The sequence below is a fragment of the Talaromyces stipitatus genome, genomic scaffold (assembly GCF_000003125.1).
Source record: "Talaromyces stipitatus ATCC 10500 scf_1105507295555 genomic scaffold, whole genome shotgun sequence".
NCBI lineage: Eukaryota > Fungi > Ascomycota > Eurotiomycetes > Eurotiales > Trichocomaceae > Talaromyces > Talaromyces stipitatus.
The window spans coordinates 1,082,658-1,097,336 of record NW_002990116.1 but is presented as its reverse complement, the minus strand read 5'-3'; the positions used below and the strand labels follow the sequence as shown (position 1 = coordinate 1,097,336).

The 14,679-nt window shown below is 47.2% G+C and overlaps 7 protein-coding genes across 9 annotated transcripts, besides 1 other annotated feature; 2 read left to right on the top strand and 5 right to left on the bottom strand.

The window, feature by feature from the left end:
- Nucleotides 1-223: 223 nt before the first annotated feature.
- TSTA_115060 (uncharacterized protein) lies at nt 224-1,012 on the top strand (the record flags this gene model as incomplete). Its single annotated transcript, XM_002481653.1, has 2 exons — nt 224-380; nt 420-1,012. 2 exons carry the CDS (start codon nt 224-226, stop codon nt 1,010-1,012), a joined length of 750 nt encoding a protein of 249 aa, XP_002481698.1.
- Nucleotides 1,013-1,248: 236 nt separating this feature from the next.
- On the bottom strand, nt 1,249-1,782 carry TSTA_115050 (uncharacterized protein; the record flags this gene model as incomplete). Its single annotated transcript, XM_002481652.1, has 3 exons — nt 1,733-1,782; nt 1,499-1,674; nt 1,249-1,430 (listed from the first exon to the last, which is right to left on the bottom strand). Exons 2-3 carry the CDS (start codon nt 1,599-1,601, stop codon nt 1,249-1,251), a joined length of 285 nt encoding a protein of 94 aa, XP_002481697.1. The 5' UTR covers nt 1,602-1,674; nt 1,733-1,782.
- Nucleotides 1,783-1,933: 151 nt separating this feature from the next.
- TSTA_115040 (AP-3 adaptor complex subunit mu, putative) lies at nt 1,934-3,884 on the top strand (the record flags this gene model as incomplete). Its single annotated transcript, XM_002481651.1, has 3 exons — nt 1,934-1,977; nt 2,031-2,450; nt 2,513-3,884. The coding sequence occupies 3 exons, from the start codon at nt 1,934-1,936 to the stop codon at nt 3,882-3,884; spliced, it is 1,836 nt and encodes a 611-aa protein (XP_002481696.1).
- TSTA_115030 (aldehyde dehydrogenase, putative) lies at nt 2,838-6,530 on the bottom strand. 2 transcript variants are annotated; one of them, XM_002481650.1, is made up of 3 exons: nt 6,178-6,530; nt 4,745-6,117; nt 2,838-4,614 (listed from the first exon to the last, which is right to left on the bottom strand). In XM_002481650.1, the coding sequence occupies exons 1-3, from the start codon at nt 6,333-6,335 to the stop codon at nt 4,571-4,573; spliced, it is 1,575 nt and encodes a 524-aa protein (XP_002481695.1). In that variant the 5' UTR covers nt 6,336-6,530; the 3' UTR covers nt 2,838-4,570. The 2 variants fall into 2 exon arrangements, with proteins under 2 accessions (XP_002481695.1, XP_002481694.1); XM_002481649.1 differs by having other exon boundaries at nt 2,838-4,332.
- Nucleotides 6,439-6,458: a microsatellite.
- A 377-nt stretch (nt 6,531-6,907) lies between the features above and the next one.
- TSTA_115020 (isocitrate lyase AcuD) lies at nt 6,908-9,103 on the bottom strand. Of its 2 annotated transcripts, XM_002481647.1 has the most exons (5): nt 8,741-9,103; nt 8,534-8,689; nt 8,134-8,476; nt 7,519-8,071; nt 6,908-7,450 (listed from the first exon to the last, which is right to left on the bottom strand). In XM_002481647.1, exons 1-5 carry the CDS (start codon nt 8,948-8,950, stop codon nt 7,090-7,092), a joined length of 1,623 nt encoding a protein of 540 aa, XP_002481692.1. In that variant the 5' UTR covers nt 8,951-9,103; the 3' UTR covers nt 6,908-7,089. The 2 variants fall into 2 exon arrangements, with proteins under 2 accessions (XP_002481692.1, XP_002481693.1); XM_002481648.1 differs by having other exon boundaries at nt 6,908-8,071.
- A 1,204-nt stretch (nt 9,104-10,307) lies between these two features.
- On the bottom strand, nt 10,308-13,115 carry TSTA_115010 (alpha,alpha-trehalase TreB/Nth1). Its single transcript, XM_002481646.1, has 5 exons — nt 12,766-13,115; nt 12,629-12,701; nt 12,442-12,563; nt 10,664-12,390; nt 10,308-10,618 (listed from the first exon to the last, which is right to left on the bottom strand). Exons 1-5 carry the CDS (start codon nt 12,901-12,903, stop codon nt 10,489-10,491), a joined length of 2,190 nt encoding a protein of 729 aa, XP_002481691.1. The 5' UTR covers nt 12,904-13,115; the 3' UTR covers nt 10,308-10,488.
- A 182-nt stretch (nt 13,116-13,297) lies between these two features.
- TSTA_115000 (short chain dehydrogenase/reductase family) lies at nt 13,298-14,585 on the bottom strand. Its single transcript, XM_002481645.1, has 4 exons — nt 14,407-14,585; nt 14,116-14,350; nt 13,714-14,017; nt 13,298-13,629 (listed from the first exon to the last, which is right to left on the bottom strand). Exons 1-4 carry the CDS (start codon nt 14,434-14,436, stop codon nt 13,410-13,412), a joined length of 789 nt encoding a protein of 262 aa, XP_002481690.1. The 5' UTR covers nt 14,437-14,585; the 3' UTR covers nt 13,298-13,409.
- Between the last annotated feature and the right edge of the window lie 94 nt (nt 14,586-14,679).

Genomic DNA, 14,679 nt, shown 5'->3' with positions numbered 1-14,679 from the left:
TTGGTTGACTTGTCTCTCTTTGCTTTTTGCGTATGTCCAGATAGACGAGACCCTTCTAAATTGAGCGAGAAGCATCTTGTCGTTTCACTCCTTTTTTGTTTCAAAAGATCCTCAACAACATTTCCACAAGTTTCGTTTTTTCTCCAAGCTCGGGCCTCTTCCAGAAGGCCACTCGACACCAACTCAAGTTGTCCCAAGGGCATTCCCACCAGGATCGCCCATCATGGACTCAATGAGATCGTTGAACACATCACTTCCCAGCTCTACGTCACATGCTCAGCCGCCCGAACAGTTATTACAAGCTTTTAAAGCCGCTGCTCTCTCGGTCACGAACTTGTATAAGAGTGCTGTCACAGACCAGGCCCAGGCGAAGCAACTTGGTTATCAAGAAGCAATTGAAGATCTCTTGCATTTCCTAGATCGAAAGCACCTTGGGTTAGGAGATGGCGAAGGGTGGCAGGTCCGCCAATGGGCCACGGAACGACTCGATGGAGTCCCATCCAACAGTGAAAGTGAGGATGACGATAAACCAGCGAGAAGTTCATCACCGGTAGTCTATCGGAAGGAGCATCATGACAACGATCAGTTACGACATAATCCTGAGCCTACGCAACCTCGAACAGAAGATGCCACCACTGACGAGCAACGGCCCCAACAGACCGAGCCTGTGCAGCCAACTGACTCCGCCGATACTACATTCACTAAACCTCCTGTCTTCACATTCTCTGCCGGACCTACTTTTCCTGTCTTCTCACAAGACGTCGATATGCAATCATCAGACACCTCGTCCATGACCTCCACTTCACAAGATGAGCCTACTGGAGTTGGAATATCTATGTTACCACGGAATACCCGAACCGCCGGTCGTCTCAACGTCTCTGCTCGACGATCACCAACTCATGGGACAAGTGTGGGGAACAAGCGCAAGCTTCAATTCCCTGATTTCTTCGACTTATCGGGCCTAAATGGGCGCGAATTTTTTGGCGGCGGCAAACGCGGGCGATTTACATGAGGTTTTAATACACATACACGACGGAACGATGGCATGCATTTGTGATACCCAGTGGAAGTGGAGGAATATTCTTAGCATTTATGAGGAGTCTTTATGCATCATGGGCTGTTTCGCAGTTGGCGGTCTTATATCAGAACCCCATTTCTAGACTTTATTTTATATACTATACATGAATATTCAATGGAAGAAGAGACTTTCTTATAATACAATCCGTGAATCATGGCCAAGAGCCTACATCAGTTGAACGCCCTGTAAAGTCCTAGACCTATGAGAGAAGCGGACAGACTTGCTATGCCGAGCTGCCTTGATCCCATCTTATATTTGCTCGCACTTCTCATAATTGCTGTCTCTTGTTTTCTCAGATTCTGCATTCCTGTATAATAGCTATACACTCCGAGCCCAATAAACGCCGCGGACCCTAACGACAATGACAATTTGTCTTTAGCAACCGTTACGTCGAAAAGCTCATATTTGTGGATGTCCTACCGGTGATTCGACATGCTAAGCAGTCTTCATACTGATCTTGTCCTGCAACCTGTTTTTCGACTTCTTCCGCCTTCAGCTCCCAAGGTGCTTTGGAGTTCGTCATGACTGTTTGGTGAAGAAATGAGAGGACGTCGAACGGTTTCTTGGTTAGCAGTGCTGGTCAGTTATTGTAGTAACTATGCCCGGTTGTCATTAGTAAACTCAACAAGCTTGATCAGATATTATTAGACTCACCACCCTTTTAATCATCTGATACCAGCCCTTCAGCAAAAAATCGAGTGTCTGCTGAAAGGTGGGAAGAAGCACATGTTTTGTCGAAGCTGCGTCGGCGGCATACGGCGGCAGAACTTGTTTAGTTGCGGCCTGCCTAAATATCACCGGCCGGCCAGCGTCATAGGTATGCGATCGGTTACATCTACACTCAAAACTGCCATCATGAACGGCGCCATTAGAGCGCTCTATATTTACGACGAGCACAAGTATGATTCCTCTCCCGATTTTCTGACATTCATCGTCGCTAACTGCTGATTAGTGTACCAATTCTAGAACATGTGTATCGCTCTCGGCCGCCCTCCGCATCCTCTCTCATATGGCACTTCCTGGCACACCCCGCACCACGTCCCTCGTTACTGTACCTCACAGAGACCTCACCTGCCGTGACTGTATTTTCAATATCACATTCAAATCTACTATTTCTTTCTCCGAGCGATGTTGACACCGAACCCCTCCTTGTCCTCGAATTCCTTCATAGAGTCGTCGATGTGCTTGAGGAGTTCGTGGGGGCTCCTCTGTTGTCGACCAAGCTACAATCGAACTACGATGTAGTCGCACAGCTACTAACGGAAATGTGCGATGCGGGCTTGGTTAGCAATACTGAAATCAATGCCCTTCAAGAAAATGTTGAGACTGCGGGTTGGATGAACAAGTTCCTGGGAGGTGTCGGGTTACCACGGTATGAAAACATCAACATTGCGTGCTTGCATTTTCACTCATGCTAATGGAAATCTTAATCAGCGCGGCATCTCCGAGTACAGCCTCTGTCAACCCGCTCAAACCGCAATTGCCTAATTCTAGGGCTGCATCGGCTTTGGGGCCAGCTATACCGTGGCGGCGGCCTGGCGTGCGCCATACATCGAATGAGATATACGTTGATATAATTGAAAGCCTGTCCGTAACAATAGCTCCATCCGGACGATTACTTTCTGCGTTGGCTTCCGGCACAATAGCATTCACAGCAAAAGTGTCTGGTGTCCCTGATCTTCTACTATCCCTCACAACGCCAGGGGGGCAACGAGCGATAGATCAGAAAATGCGACTACCCGTGTTTCATCCTTGTGTTCGTCTTGCGCGTTGGAGAGAGCGACCTGGGGAGCTGAGCTTTGTGCCTCCGGATGGAAAGTTTATACTCGCTGGATATGAAGCCGACCTCCTCCCAATAGATCCAAGCATTGACGAGCCGCCGAGACATATGGAGAAGTTATTTTTACCGGCATTTGTTGCTGTAGAGAAATCATTAGGACCAAGCGGGAAAGATTTTGAGGTTCGTTTGACTCTCAACACAAGCTTCCCGGGCGTCCGACAAGCCAATACCGGACGTACTGGTTCTGGGAGCTCGACACCCTCCTTTTTAGGAGGCGGGAGCAACAGTGGTACCCCATCACTTCCTGTCCTCGACGAAGTGATTGTTCACGTGCCTATTCCCCAGGCAGTCCGAAATATAACAGATATGCGCCCAAGTAGAGGTGAAGCAGATTATTCACCTGGTGACGACTATCTCGAATGGCGAATATACACCAAAGATAGTGGATCGGTATCCGGCACGGCGACGTTACGTTGCACAGTCGTTGGCTATCATGATGATTTAGACGAGACCGAAGCAGAGATTGCAGCTGGTCAAGAACTGTTACAAGGCTACTATGATGCCGATTCATATCAACAAGACCCTACAACATACACATCCGAGTCATACCCTACAGGGAAATCTTCCAAACCGCGAAAACCGAAATCCACGAAAATGAAGAAAAAGAAACCGAAATCAAAAAAGACTTCTGCAGCCAATGCCGCCGTCGAGGGACAATCGACTTTGACACCTGACAAACCGAATTCATCCCAGACTTCCACACCACCTCCTTCTACCACCGCACATTCTACGAATAACCCACCTTTCAAGGAAAGCGCCTCCCGTAAAGAACAGATCCATTCAGCTCTTATGCCCAAATCCGCCACTGTCTCTTTCTCAGTAAAAGGGTGGCTACCTTCGGGTATCCGAGTGGACAGTATAAATATTGATCCACGGAAAAGCCGGGGTTTGGGTGAGGGTGTACGGCCTTATAAAGGTGTGAAATATCTTTGTGTAAGTCGAAGGGGTATTGAGAGTCGTTTCTAGTCTGTCTCCATATCTTTTGATTTTATAAGAAGTGTCCCTTCTTTGCATTCTGGATTATTGGAGCGTGTTTGTTTGGATTAGTTTCTCCAATCTTTTTGTATTAATGCGAAGCATTGCAGTGACGGGAAATGTATCAATATTTGAATACTACGTCTTCAAATACTAGTCTAGTGAACATGATTGAATAATCAAGACCAAAAAGCCATCAAATTCCTAGAAAGTACATACATCGTACACGAATTGCTAAAACAAACAGCTCCAAAGGCAAAGACTTTGATTGTGAGGTGGATCCAATATCGTAGATAGATGCAAAAGTACAGATTTCCTCTGATTGTCAGTTCTCACTGTCCCAAGATGGGATTCAACTAACGAGCGACTATATTCCCATCTGGAAATTGTACTCAAAGCTTCGAATTTCGTTTCAGATATTCTCTGATCAAGTAGACGACTATAATGAATAAGGAGAAAATGATTGTTAGATTAGTTAGTTTTTCCAAGAAATTGGTATCAAAGATCAAAATAAAATCAACGACTTAGGGATTCAAAGATGGAAAATATATCAATCACAATTTCGAGAATAACGAGGGGGTATCGGATCAAAAGTTTTTCGAAGGTGAATTGCCATTCATAGGGCAAGAAAGGCGGGCAGTGCTCGATTCAGACGATCACAGCCCTAAATGAGAAACTCATTTGGCTTGTGAGCCAACATTGACAGTCGTAAATTGTTCATCTAGTCATAGACGTTGATGTTTAGATGTTATGATGGCAAAGCATTCAAAGAGGTAATCAAATAGACAAGACACAGGATCGATCGATACCACGGCAGAGTTCGGAAAAAAGGAAATGGAATCATAACTTACTAATAGCAACAGCAGCAACACGAGATGGAGTTCCTCCAAGAATATATTTCAACCAGGTAAATCGACTCTGACGACCTTCACGATCAAAATCCGGAGAGCCATCCATCGACAACTTGATCATCCGCAACTTGCTAGCGGTGTACGGCGGGTAACGGGCATCAAGCAAATATTCCATCCATCGTGGAGTGTTGGTATAGGGTCGAGCATGAGTCCAGACGTCGATACTGGATCGGCCCCGATAGGCACCAGTACCGCTTTCACCAACACCGCCGAAGGGCAGAGTATTGACATGTGGCTGGGCGTCGTTGAGAGAGACACTGCCGGACCGAAGACCGGCCATGACCTTTTGGTGATCTGCTGAGTTCCCAAATACGGATACACTGAGTGTTGTATCCTGGACTTTGCGTGCGAGACTGATGGCTTCATCGACATTGTTGGTAGGAAGGACGGCGCAGATAGGACCAAAGGTCTCGTTGATAACCATCGAGTCTTCGATGGAGTCGACTTCAATAAAGGTTTGCTCAATGTATCGTTCTTTTTCATCAACAGTACCTCCCATTATAATCCTACCCTTGCTGTTGTCCAGCATGGATTTTAGTCGTTGGAAAGCCTTGTCATTGATGATACGTGTAAAATCAGGTCCCTTGCTGCTTCCACTAGGGTAGAACTCCTTGTACGCCTTCTTCAACTGCTCAATCAATGCTGGGAGCACTGATTTCTCAACAAGAATATAATTCTGAGCTGTACAGGTTTGTCCGCCGTTGAGAGTCTTGGCCCATAGTAGACGACGAGCTACAATACGAAGGTCAGCATTACGTGTCACGATGGCAGGGTTCAAGCCTCCGAGCTCAAGGACCACGGGGGTCATGTGTGGTGCAGCAGCCTTGGCAATGATACGGCCGACGGTTTGGCTACCAGTGAAGAGGATCTTGTCCCATTTCTCAGCCAAGAGGGCTTGCACTTCAGTAATAGAACCCTGTACAACCGTATAACACGAAGGGTCCAAGGCAGTCTCAACGATCTCCTGCGCTACCTGAGCGGAATTGGTAGGCTGTTCACTGGGTTTGAGCACAACAGTGTTACCGGCAGCGATAGCACCGATCATGGGCGAGAATGTGAGTTGGAATGGATAGTTGCATGAACCGATAACCAAGACCGTTCCCATCGGATCTTTACGAATTTTGGGGGCCAATGGCTTATAAAGCCAAGGGATATCGGGAGCTGGCTCATCTTTGAGCCATTTGTCGAGATTCTTCAAGACAAACAGAATCTCTCCAAGTAGCCACATGATTTCGGCTACCTGGGCCTCGTATGGGGGTCTTCCCATATCGCGCGCCAGCGCTTCAACGATACGATCTTGATTATCGCGGATGCTATTTCTCATTCGTTAGTTATTGGACAAAGGTATATATGAATAGGATAGGATAGCTTACGCCCAATATAGCTTCCGGAGCTGGAGTTTGCGGAATTCCACTGGTCGAGTCTTGGAGTCGTAAAAAGAGTCCTTTAGTACGGCAATCTTTTTCTGGATGGTTTCCACTGGAGTATACTCCAGCGGATGGATTTTAATGGACTCATTGGTGACAACCATCTTGATGATGGAGATGTAAGATATGGTAATGGTATAAGATCACTTGTCACTGGCTGGCGACTTAGTCCAGAGTAAAGAGCAGAACACAATAAGATTAACCAAAAAATAAATAAATAAATAAATCAAGAGTAGAAAATTAAAAGAGTCAAGTGGCGTTAAGATAGTAGATATACCTTCTCCGTATCATGTGAAGGCAGGCAATTAAGGAGAAACAAGTGGAGAAAAAGAAGTAAAGATCGCAGGCAGAAAAGAAGCGTTGACGGGTAAGCTATGCTCACAGCTTGCGGGGTTACCTAGGCCAGGTCCGACTCCCGAGCTCCATTAAATGCTAATCAGCGCGCTTGGGGCTTGGAAGCTTTTAAGGAGCCTCGGTAAGTTACGCGCGTAGGATCTTCATGCTCACGGTCCATCTTTAGGCCGCTAGTACATAGTATCTACCTATCAACGATTTTATATGCTCAACATCTGCTGATGGTGGTATGGACTCTAGGACAAATATCTTCCCGCTTCGCGCGAACGCGTCTTCAGACTACAGTGTTGCACGATTGATTCGGATGAAAGGGAATCATTTCAGTGAAACTTACGTGCGTACTGGTGTATGTAGACTTGGACATTTTATTCGCAACGTTCAAATAAGAAAACAGGACGATTTGTTTCATGTCCGTTGACAGACAACATCACGTGATAGAATTCAACCCTGAACATATACAAAAAGACGATATCTCAAAGCAAACGATGCAAAAAAATAATATGTTTAGGACTTGAACTGTTCTTCAGTCACACCCTTACCCATAGCAGCAGTGCTGCTAATACCACCCGTCACCATCGCAAGACTGTGATCAATCAGGTTGGCACCACTCCATTTCTGATGCGTGACAATATCGACCTTGCGCTCCATCTCGGGTTCTTGGATGAGTTCACCGTATGCGCGCATACCCTGTTTGGCATAGGCGGAGGCGAATTGGTCGCTGATCAAGCCTGTGCTGTGCAAACCGGCCAACGTGATGAATTGCCAGCAGTAGCCGAGCTTGCCGAGACGGTCGATGTAGGTAAGTTGTTCGTCTTGGGACATGGCGGCTTTCCAGTTGAAGGAAGGGGAGAGGTTATAGGCGAGTCTGCACAGAAAAAAAAAGATTAATGATCTGATACTTATATTGACCGGGGTGGCAGGAAGATGACTTACTTTTGCTCGGGCCAGACGGCATGGACACCTTCGGCAAACTCCTTAGCTTGCTGGTAATCAGGAAGCTTGCTCTCCATCCAGATCAAATCGGCGAATGGAGCATAGGCGACAGCGCGGTTGATGGCGCACTGAGTACCACCTTGGTACCTATAGTAACCCTCTCGGGTGCGGGGGGCATCCCAGTTCCAGTAGATGTCCACTCCGGTGATACTCTTTGCAATGGCGCGGGCTTCAGTGTTGCTCTTTCCCTTGGCAGTTTCCAAGTATTTGTCAATGAGTTCCTTCTTGTTACCAGAGGCAGATTTGTTGATTGTGTCGATGACAGCGTCGTCGAATCTCTTGAGGCCGGCTTGAGCGACCCATTGGTCCTCGATGGCTTGTAGTTGGTCACCGGTTTTACCAGACTGTTCAGCGGCAACCATCAAATCATTAAGAGGTTGAATATTGGCGTTGGTGGATCCAATCAAGTAGGCATGGTCACGGTAGTCGATAGTGGAGGTGATGAGGGTAGCGGCTTCGGAGTCGGTTCGTGCAACGGCGAGGAGATCAGTGCCTATTGTTGCGGGTTAGATTGATCGACCTCGGGACTATACAATACAAAATACAAGGACATACCCATGATATCAGCCTGAGCACGAATAGCAACCAAACGGTTGATGTGTTCACTAATAGGCACCAAGACTTTGCCAGCCATGTGTCCACACTTCTTTGTACCGGGCGCCTGATCTTCAATATGGATGCCAGCAGCACCACGCTCGACGAAGAGCTTAGTGAGCTTCATAACGGCAGTGAGACCACCATGGCCAGTATCAGCATCAGCGATGATGGGTCGGAGGTAGTCGTAGTCCTGGACCTGGCTGCGTTTTTCGCGGGGGGTAGTAATACGCTCTTCGCGCTGTTTTCGGTCGTGGAAGAGTTGAGCCATGAACAATTGGTTGACTTTGTTGGGGACGGTGTTCTGGAAATATGTTAGCAATGGGCCGATTAGTAGAGCAGCTAGAAGTAATTAACATACCATGGGGTAGTCTGCAAGATCGGGAGAGGGCTCATCGGTCGAAGATGCGGTTGAAGAGCTTTGCCATCCGGAGACGTAGATGGTATCAAGATACTTGATCATCTGCGTAAGCATAGTTGGTTCCAAACAGCCGTATGTGTAGCTAGCAGTTTTGTTCTATTTTGTGTCAGCTTGCTGGTCAAACCCCCAGGAATCACGTAGACGTACACTGAATCTCTCCTCCAAAATCTTCCAAAGCTTCTTAGCCTGTGCATTGGAGGGGTACTCAATCTTGAGTGTGCCGCGCTTCGCAACAATCTGCTCAGCAGTGAAGGGGCGATTTGTGTATCGCCATCGTGAATCAGTCCACCATTGCTTGACAGCATTGACCTCTTCCAGATACTTCTGGTCTTCGAGCTCGAAGTCTGTGACGCCCATTTTCGATATATTTCTGTTCTTTCCGGGAGTCGAGTACGGATCAATCGAGGATAGTATTTGACAAAGTACTCAAGGAATGAATCTCTGGAACCCTAACGCTTGACCTGTTAGGTTCTGACTAGATAGTATACAGATTTATACAGATGAAACTACAGAAAAAGAAGAAAGAAAAAAGCGGATCTAGAGCTATTAAAGTAAAAGCAAGAAGAACATTTCATAGCCGAGACGCAAGGTCTCCATCAAGCCGAAATCACGAGCCAAGGCAAAGTTCAACCACAGATTTTGTGTCTTCATGACGCCGTCACATACCCGAGCTTTGATAGGGTTACCGGGGTCGGTCGGTAAGGCTCGGAACATGTATTCCAGCAGATCATACAACGTACATAAACCTGGTGTATTTGTCTTGGGATTTGGCTATATTTTTGCAGTGTCACTCTGAGAATAAATGATATGATTGGGTTCGTCCAAAATAGTTCCTCAATCACAAGCTTAACACTGCCTCCGCAATTCGGAGGGAGGCGAATAGCTCTAGATTTGGCTGAATTTAGCCAATTATATGCTGTATCGTAACTCTGGTTCATTCTTACTTCCATTCGTCCTTGAGAATGACTACATATGCTATCGCCGCTGGAGAGGAGATGGTTTTCGTGCAAATAGGCATTAACTACCGCTGATAGAAGGAAGACAGTCAAACATTGCGACTCTCTCTCTTCTCAGGGAGTATAATGAATGTATCGGAAGAGCATCGCAAGACCAATTTCCATATCGATAACAATGTCAGTGCAGCATAATTCAGTTCTAGACTGTATTCTCGTAACGTTATTACCATACTATGTTTCTTCACGATTTGCATGTGAACTCAGAATATCGCCCAGTTATCCCCTGTCAAACAATAATAATATTTATTATACTCGATTTGCGTCTCTAAATTGAACATATAGCCTGATTGAGTTCTTATCAACTGTTCGCGAAGCAACCTGGTGTCAAGTGTGAAAGATATGACCCCGGTTTTCGCATTTCCGCACTAGTAATTCACATAACCCGTACAATACACGAATTTTGTCACAGCACTTTCCGTAGACCTCGGCTCAGAGGAATGACTCAAAAGATGTACACTGGCAGGACTTGATACGAAGAAATGTCGGAATGAGTCATTTGGAGAGCTTGAGGATGCTCACAAATGAATAATAGTATCTAGCTAGTTTGAGAAAGCTTAGATTTGGTCGTCGTTTTGCAAGGATATACATCAAATGGTTCGGAATTGGGCCGCTCTTAGATGGACGGTCCCGAGGACGTCTATCGGGAATCTAGATCAGTCAAGAATTGATGAATACATTTTATTATAAACTCTGGGAATCCTGTCTACGGAAAGAAAAACAAGATAGCAAAAGAGGAAGAAACGTGACTCCCCTACATCATCACTAACATACATGCAGAATAAATTCTATCAAACACCATGCACCTCTTTGGCAATTTATTCGTCATATCGTCTAGAATCATTTTTGGATCAACACGAATAACGAGGAAAAATACAGTGATTAGTAAGGGAATTGTTGATCAACTGCCTTGCTGAACGTCTCGTATGGAGTCACTGCTCCCAATGCTCGTCTCTGATGCGCATTGAGGATTTCGAGGCCGTATACGTAACTGGCATTGACCCAACCGAATCTAAACATACGTTAGCAAAATCTGACGAGGAGAAGGATGACTTACCCTGTCTTGCTTGATCCTTGGTTACCGTATTCAGCTTCTACTCGGTGAGGGTCAATCGGACGCGTGACATCGTACTTCTCCACAACAATGCCGTTGAAATCGACAAACGCTTTGGTGATCATGTACAGCCACTTATACGCCAAGCGCTCTGCATCGTCTTGGTATCCATATCGCAAAAGACCAGTCCATGCCAGCATCTGTTGCGGAGCCCAGCCAAAGGGATAGTCCCATTGACGATTAGGTCGAGTCAAGCTGATCTCTCCACGCGACTTTTCCGTTCCAGAAGCTAGACCGCCAGCTTCTTCCAGGCGAGGAAGTGCTTGTCGGACGAGTTTCGACGCCTGTTCTGGAGTGGCCAATCCAGCCCACATGGTCCAGAACGTCGTGGCGCTCTCGTACGATATGCACTGCTTCTTGACTGTATCATAGTCGAAAAACATACCTTGTTCATCATTCCACATCAACTTATCCATGGTGATTTTTCTCTTCCTCGCTCGACGATCCCATACAGACGAAGTTTCAAACTCGACATTTGCTGTTTGCGCGGTGCGAAACTCTGGAGGGATCGCCAGCTTGTCCTTGAAGTAGGTACGGATGACTCGTGAGATATCTACTTCGTACTTGTACAAGAGCGAGTTGAGGTCGACGGTCGCTAGATTGGCACAGACCCGTTCTAGGCGATATGATGTGTCATGGCCGGATTCACGAACAGCGCGATCATGCAAGAAATATTCGTCAAGCTCAGGTTCTTTAATAACTCCGTCGTTGTAAGCAGCAACGAAGTCGTTGAATGACATCCCGTGCTTTTCAGCATATGGCGTGAGAAGGTGAAGGAAGTGACTGGCTTCGGTTTCGGGAGGGACTCCTAGTCCTTCAGGACGATATCGCGAAAGACCTGTAGCTGGATCGTATCGGGGCTCTGCGGTCCATACACTGTAGTATTCTTTGATTGCTGCAAGTGTCGCCATTCGTAGGAACTCAAGCGCATCGGGTTCTGTTTTGATCCTGTCGTATACTCTCAATGCCATGTCCGTGAGGAAAGGAGGCTGTGATCGAGTAAGGTAGTATGAGCGGTTGGCATTGAGGATCTTGCCGTAGTGTTTGATACAAAAGCAGAAATTAATCACCATAGCCTTGGCCAAGTCTACCCGGTCACTGACGAGCAGACCCAAAGACTCCATGTAACTATCCCAACCGTACAGCTCGTTAAACCGACCACCAGGGACAACGAACGGAACACCGCGCAGATCTTGCTTGCCCGTCACCGGATCGATATATTTTTCCATCTCCACGGCTAACAAACCTGGCTTAGGATTCAAGCTCTTTACGTACTCTGGGGTGATTGGGCCGTCCAATCTCTGGACATCTAGCCCCATCGCCGGATTCTCCTCCGCAATCCTTGTATAGTATTCCAGTTGCTCCGGAGCTCCAGGTGGCACATATATGCGAGGCCGTGGATCGCCAGTCCAGTCCTTGGGATCCAGCCCAGCAACGGCAATGTTTGACCCATCAATCCTTCGGGTCAGGGCATTCCAGAAAGTCTTTTTGATAAAGCGAGACAACCGGCTGACGGGGTTTTCACTCAAGCGCTGTTCATCGAGTACAATCCTCTTGCGGCCGTATTCTCTAGCTATTGTGAGCTCCTGGAGCAGGTTGGACAACATGTAGGTGCCCCGAACGTCGAATTTGTTATACCCGTGAGAAGCAGCCGTTCCAACTGGCAGGACCTGCGAGAGTCAATATTCGTCTCACCCCACGGCCAATTGGAATTTACCGACCTTAGGACCAACATCCTCAATAGTGATTTCCATATTCTGGTCAGTATCCTCCCGCTCGAGCAGTGTCGCGATCGTCTTGTCGACGTCGATCAAGAATTTGCGTGGCGCCGAAGTCGTTTCATCTGTTGGAAAAGCACACATGAGCATATTGCTCCACACATCAATGGTAATATCACACAGTACATACCATGACTTCCCCGCCGTGCGGGCAGCTTCCCAAGAAACTCTTTGATGTCGTCCCGATTGACGGATCTCAAATCCTAAATTCCAATTACCATAATCAGTAACTCAACCACTCTTATCAATGCCCGAGCTGTCACTCACAGCTGAGAACGTGCGCCGGTGGTGGTGCCCATCGGCGCCATCATGGTGACCGTCAGGTCCACCGTAGTAGACTTCAGGTTCTGAAAAGGGGTCAGACGCTATGGAGATGGCGCGTTGCAACCGTTCTTGGGTGTTCATGATAGGAATTGACAGGGATATTCACGGAAGTCGTTCGAATTCGCTGTTGTGGTGTATATCAGGCTAATTTCGATGTGGGCGGAAGGGTTAGCAGCGGAGTGGCGGTAAGACAGGGGTATCTCGAATCGGAATGATGGAGACAGAACTTGTCTCTGTAAAGCTTTTGCTTTGCAAGATGTAGCACTCGGACAGACAAAAAAAGGGCATATGATAAATAGAAAGAAGAGGAACAGGAGGACTGTCTTTGCCCCCACGTAAAATACAAAGATTGTCGAGCGGGTTTGGGTTTCGTCACTGCGGGATCTGATATGATGACACAGACCCACTTGCTCGCAGAGCCCTTAGTAACGAGTAGAGATAATCGTTTTTCAACTCCACAATAGGACAATGTGGTGCAGCAGTGTACAGAATGGCTCTTTTCTTTTATTTACATGCCTGGACATGCACTCCGGCACTTGACCGAATCTAGCCAGTCAGCCGTAGTACTATATACTACAAAAGGCGTTTCACAATCTCGGATTGACTACCATGCCACCGTCCACCGCAATCGTAGCACCGTTCACATATGATCCGGCCTGGCTGCTCAGAAAAATACATGCGCCTGCTACATCTTCCGGTTTGCCGATGCGACTCAATGGGATGCCTTCGACGAGAGCATCCTCCATCTCGCGCAGAGTAGCGGCCATCATTTTGCTACGGAAGGGGCCGCATGCCAATGTATTCGAGCTGTATAGGGGGAGAAAAAAGCAATAACGAGTTAGTCGGAGTTAATTGGAGCGGTCTCGAACAGATGGGCACATGACCACTCACGTGATGTTCCTCTTTCCCAAATGGCTGGCCAGCGTACGACTCAAATGGTGCAAGCCCGCTTTCGAAGCAGAATATGCAAATGTCTCCATTGGTGGAACACGGAGTCCATCTACAGATCCAATGTTTATGATCCGCGCCGGATCACCTTCGCTGGCGCCCTTTTCGAGGAAGGGCGTTAGGAGTTTGGTCAGGTCAAAGACTCGGTGTAGATTGAGCGTCAATACGCGCGTCCAGGCTGCTGAAGGGTATTCATCGTAAGGGGCTCCCCACGTGGACCCCGAATTATTGACCAGGACATTAAGCTCTGTTGGGAAAAAGGAGAGGAAAAAGCAAGCATATCAGTCAGTCGTATGGTCCGACGGGGGTGAACGTGACTATTGACGCCAAAAGGGGCAACCGTACTATTCTCTCGCTTCCCGAATTCTTCTACTAACTTCTTGATATCTTCTTCCTTGTAGAAATCGGCAGGGATAGCATGGGCTTTACCCTTTCCCAGAGCATTGAGCTCACTGACTGCATTTTCGCATGCCTTGGCGTCGCGCGAGGAAATGTAGACTGTTGCACCGTTCGTCACGTATCCTTCCGAAATCATTCGACCGATTCCCTTAGCTCCGCCTGTTACCAGGACAATTTTGTCCTGGGAAGATGACTGTCAAATGGGGGTAGCGCGATATGTAGCCATGGCTTGCTCACCTTGACATCGAAGAGATTTTGAATATCCATGGTTGATATATATATAGAGAGGGAGAGAGAGTAGATAAGGACTTTAGATTCCAAGATGTTTCAAATCAGTCAGTCCATGGCCAGAGGAAGAATCTCATCGCGAGGATCTTCCCCGTAAACACAGCATCGTGATCAATTGAGGAGCTCTCAGAATAACCGGCAAATGGCCGAGGCTGACGGTACGGGAGGCTTAGTCCTATCTAGGATGGCCTTTTAGGGCTTTTATTCTAGGGCTTGGTGGGG

Coding starts and splice junctions, on each gene's coding strand:
- TSTA_115030 (XM_002481649.1), bottom strand. CDS start 6,335: ATGGTTGTCACCAATGAGTCCATTAAAATCCATCCGCTGGAGTATACT. Junction 6,118..6,177: donor CTCCGGAAGCTATATTGGGC/GTAAGCTATCCT, acceptor AATGAGAAATAG/CATCCGCGATAATCAAGATC. Junction 4,333..4,744: donor TGTTGCTGCTGTTGCTATTA/GTAAGTTATGAT, acceptor TATTCATTATAG/TCGTCTACTTGATCAGAGAA.
- TSTA_115020 (XM_002481647.1), bottom strand. CDS start 8,950: ATGGGCGTCACAGACTTCGAGCTCGAAGACCAGAAGTATCTGGAAGAG. Junction 8,477..8,533: donor ATCTTGCAGACTACCCCATG/GTATGTTAATTA, acceptor ACATATTTCCAG/AACACCGTCCCCAACAAAGT. Junction 7,451..7,518: donor GCCGTCTGGCCCGAGCAAAA/GTAAGTCATCTT, acceptor TTTTCTGTGCAG/ACTCGCCTATAACCTCTCCC.
- TSTA_115010 (XM_002481646.1), bottom strand. CDS start 12,903: ATGAACACCCAAGAACGGTTGCAACGCGCCATCTCCATAGCGTCTGAC. Junction 12,702..12,765: donor ACCGGCGCACGTTCTCAGCT/GTGAGTGACAGC, acceptor ATTGGAATTTAG/GATTTGAGATCCGTCAATCG. Junction 12,564..12,628: donor CGCACGGCGGGGAAGTCATG/GTATGTACTGTG, acceptor CTTTTCCAACAG/ATGAAACGACTTCGGCGCCA.
- TSTA_115000 (XM_002481645.1), bottom strand. CDS start 14,436: ATGGATATTCAAAATCTCTTCGATGTCAAG. Junction 14,351..14,406: donor AAAATCTCTTCGATGTCAAG/GTGAGCAAGCCA, acceptor TCATCTTCCCAG/GACAAAATTGTCCTGGTAAC. Junction 13,630..13,713: donor TTGGGAAAGAGGAACATCAC/GTGAGTGGTCAT, acceptor CCCCCTATACAG/CTCGAATACATTGGCATGCG.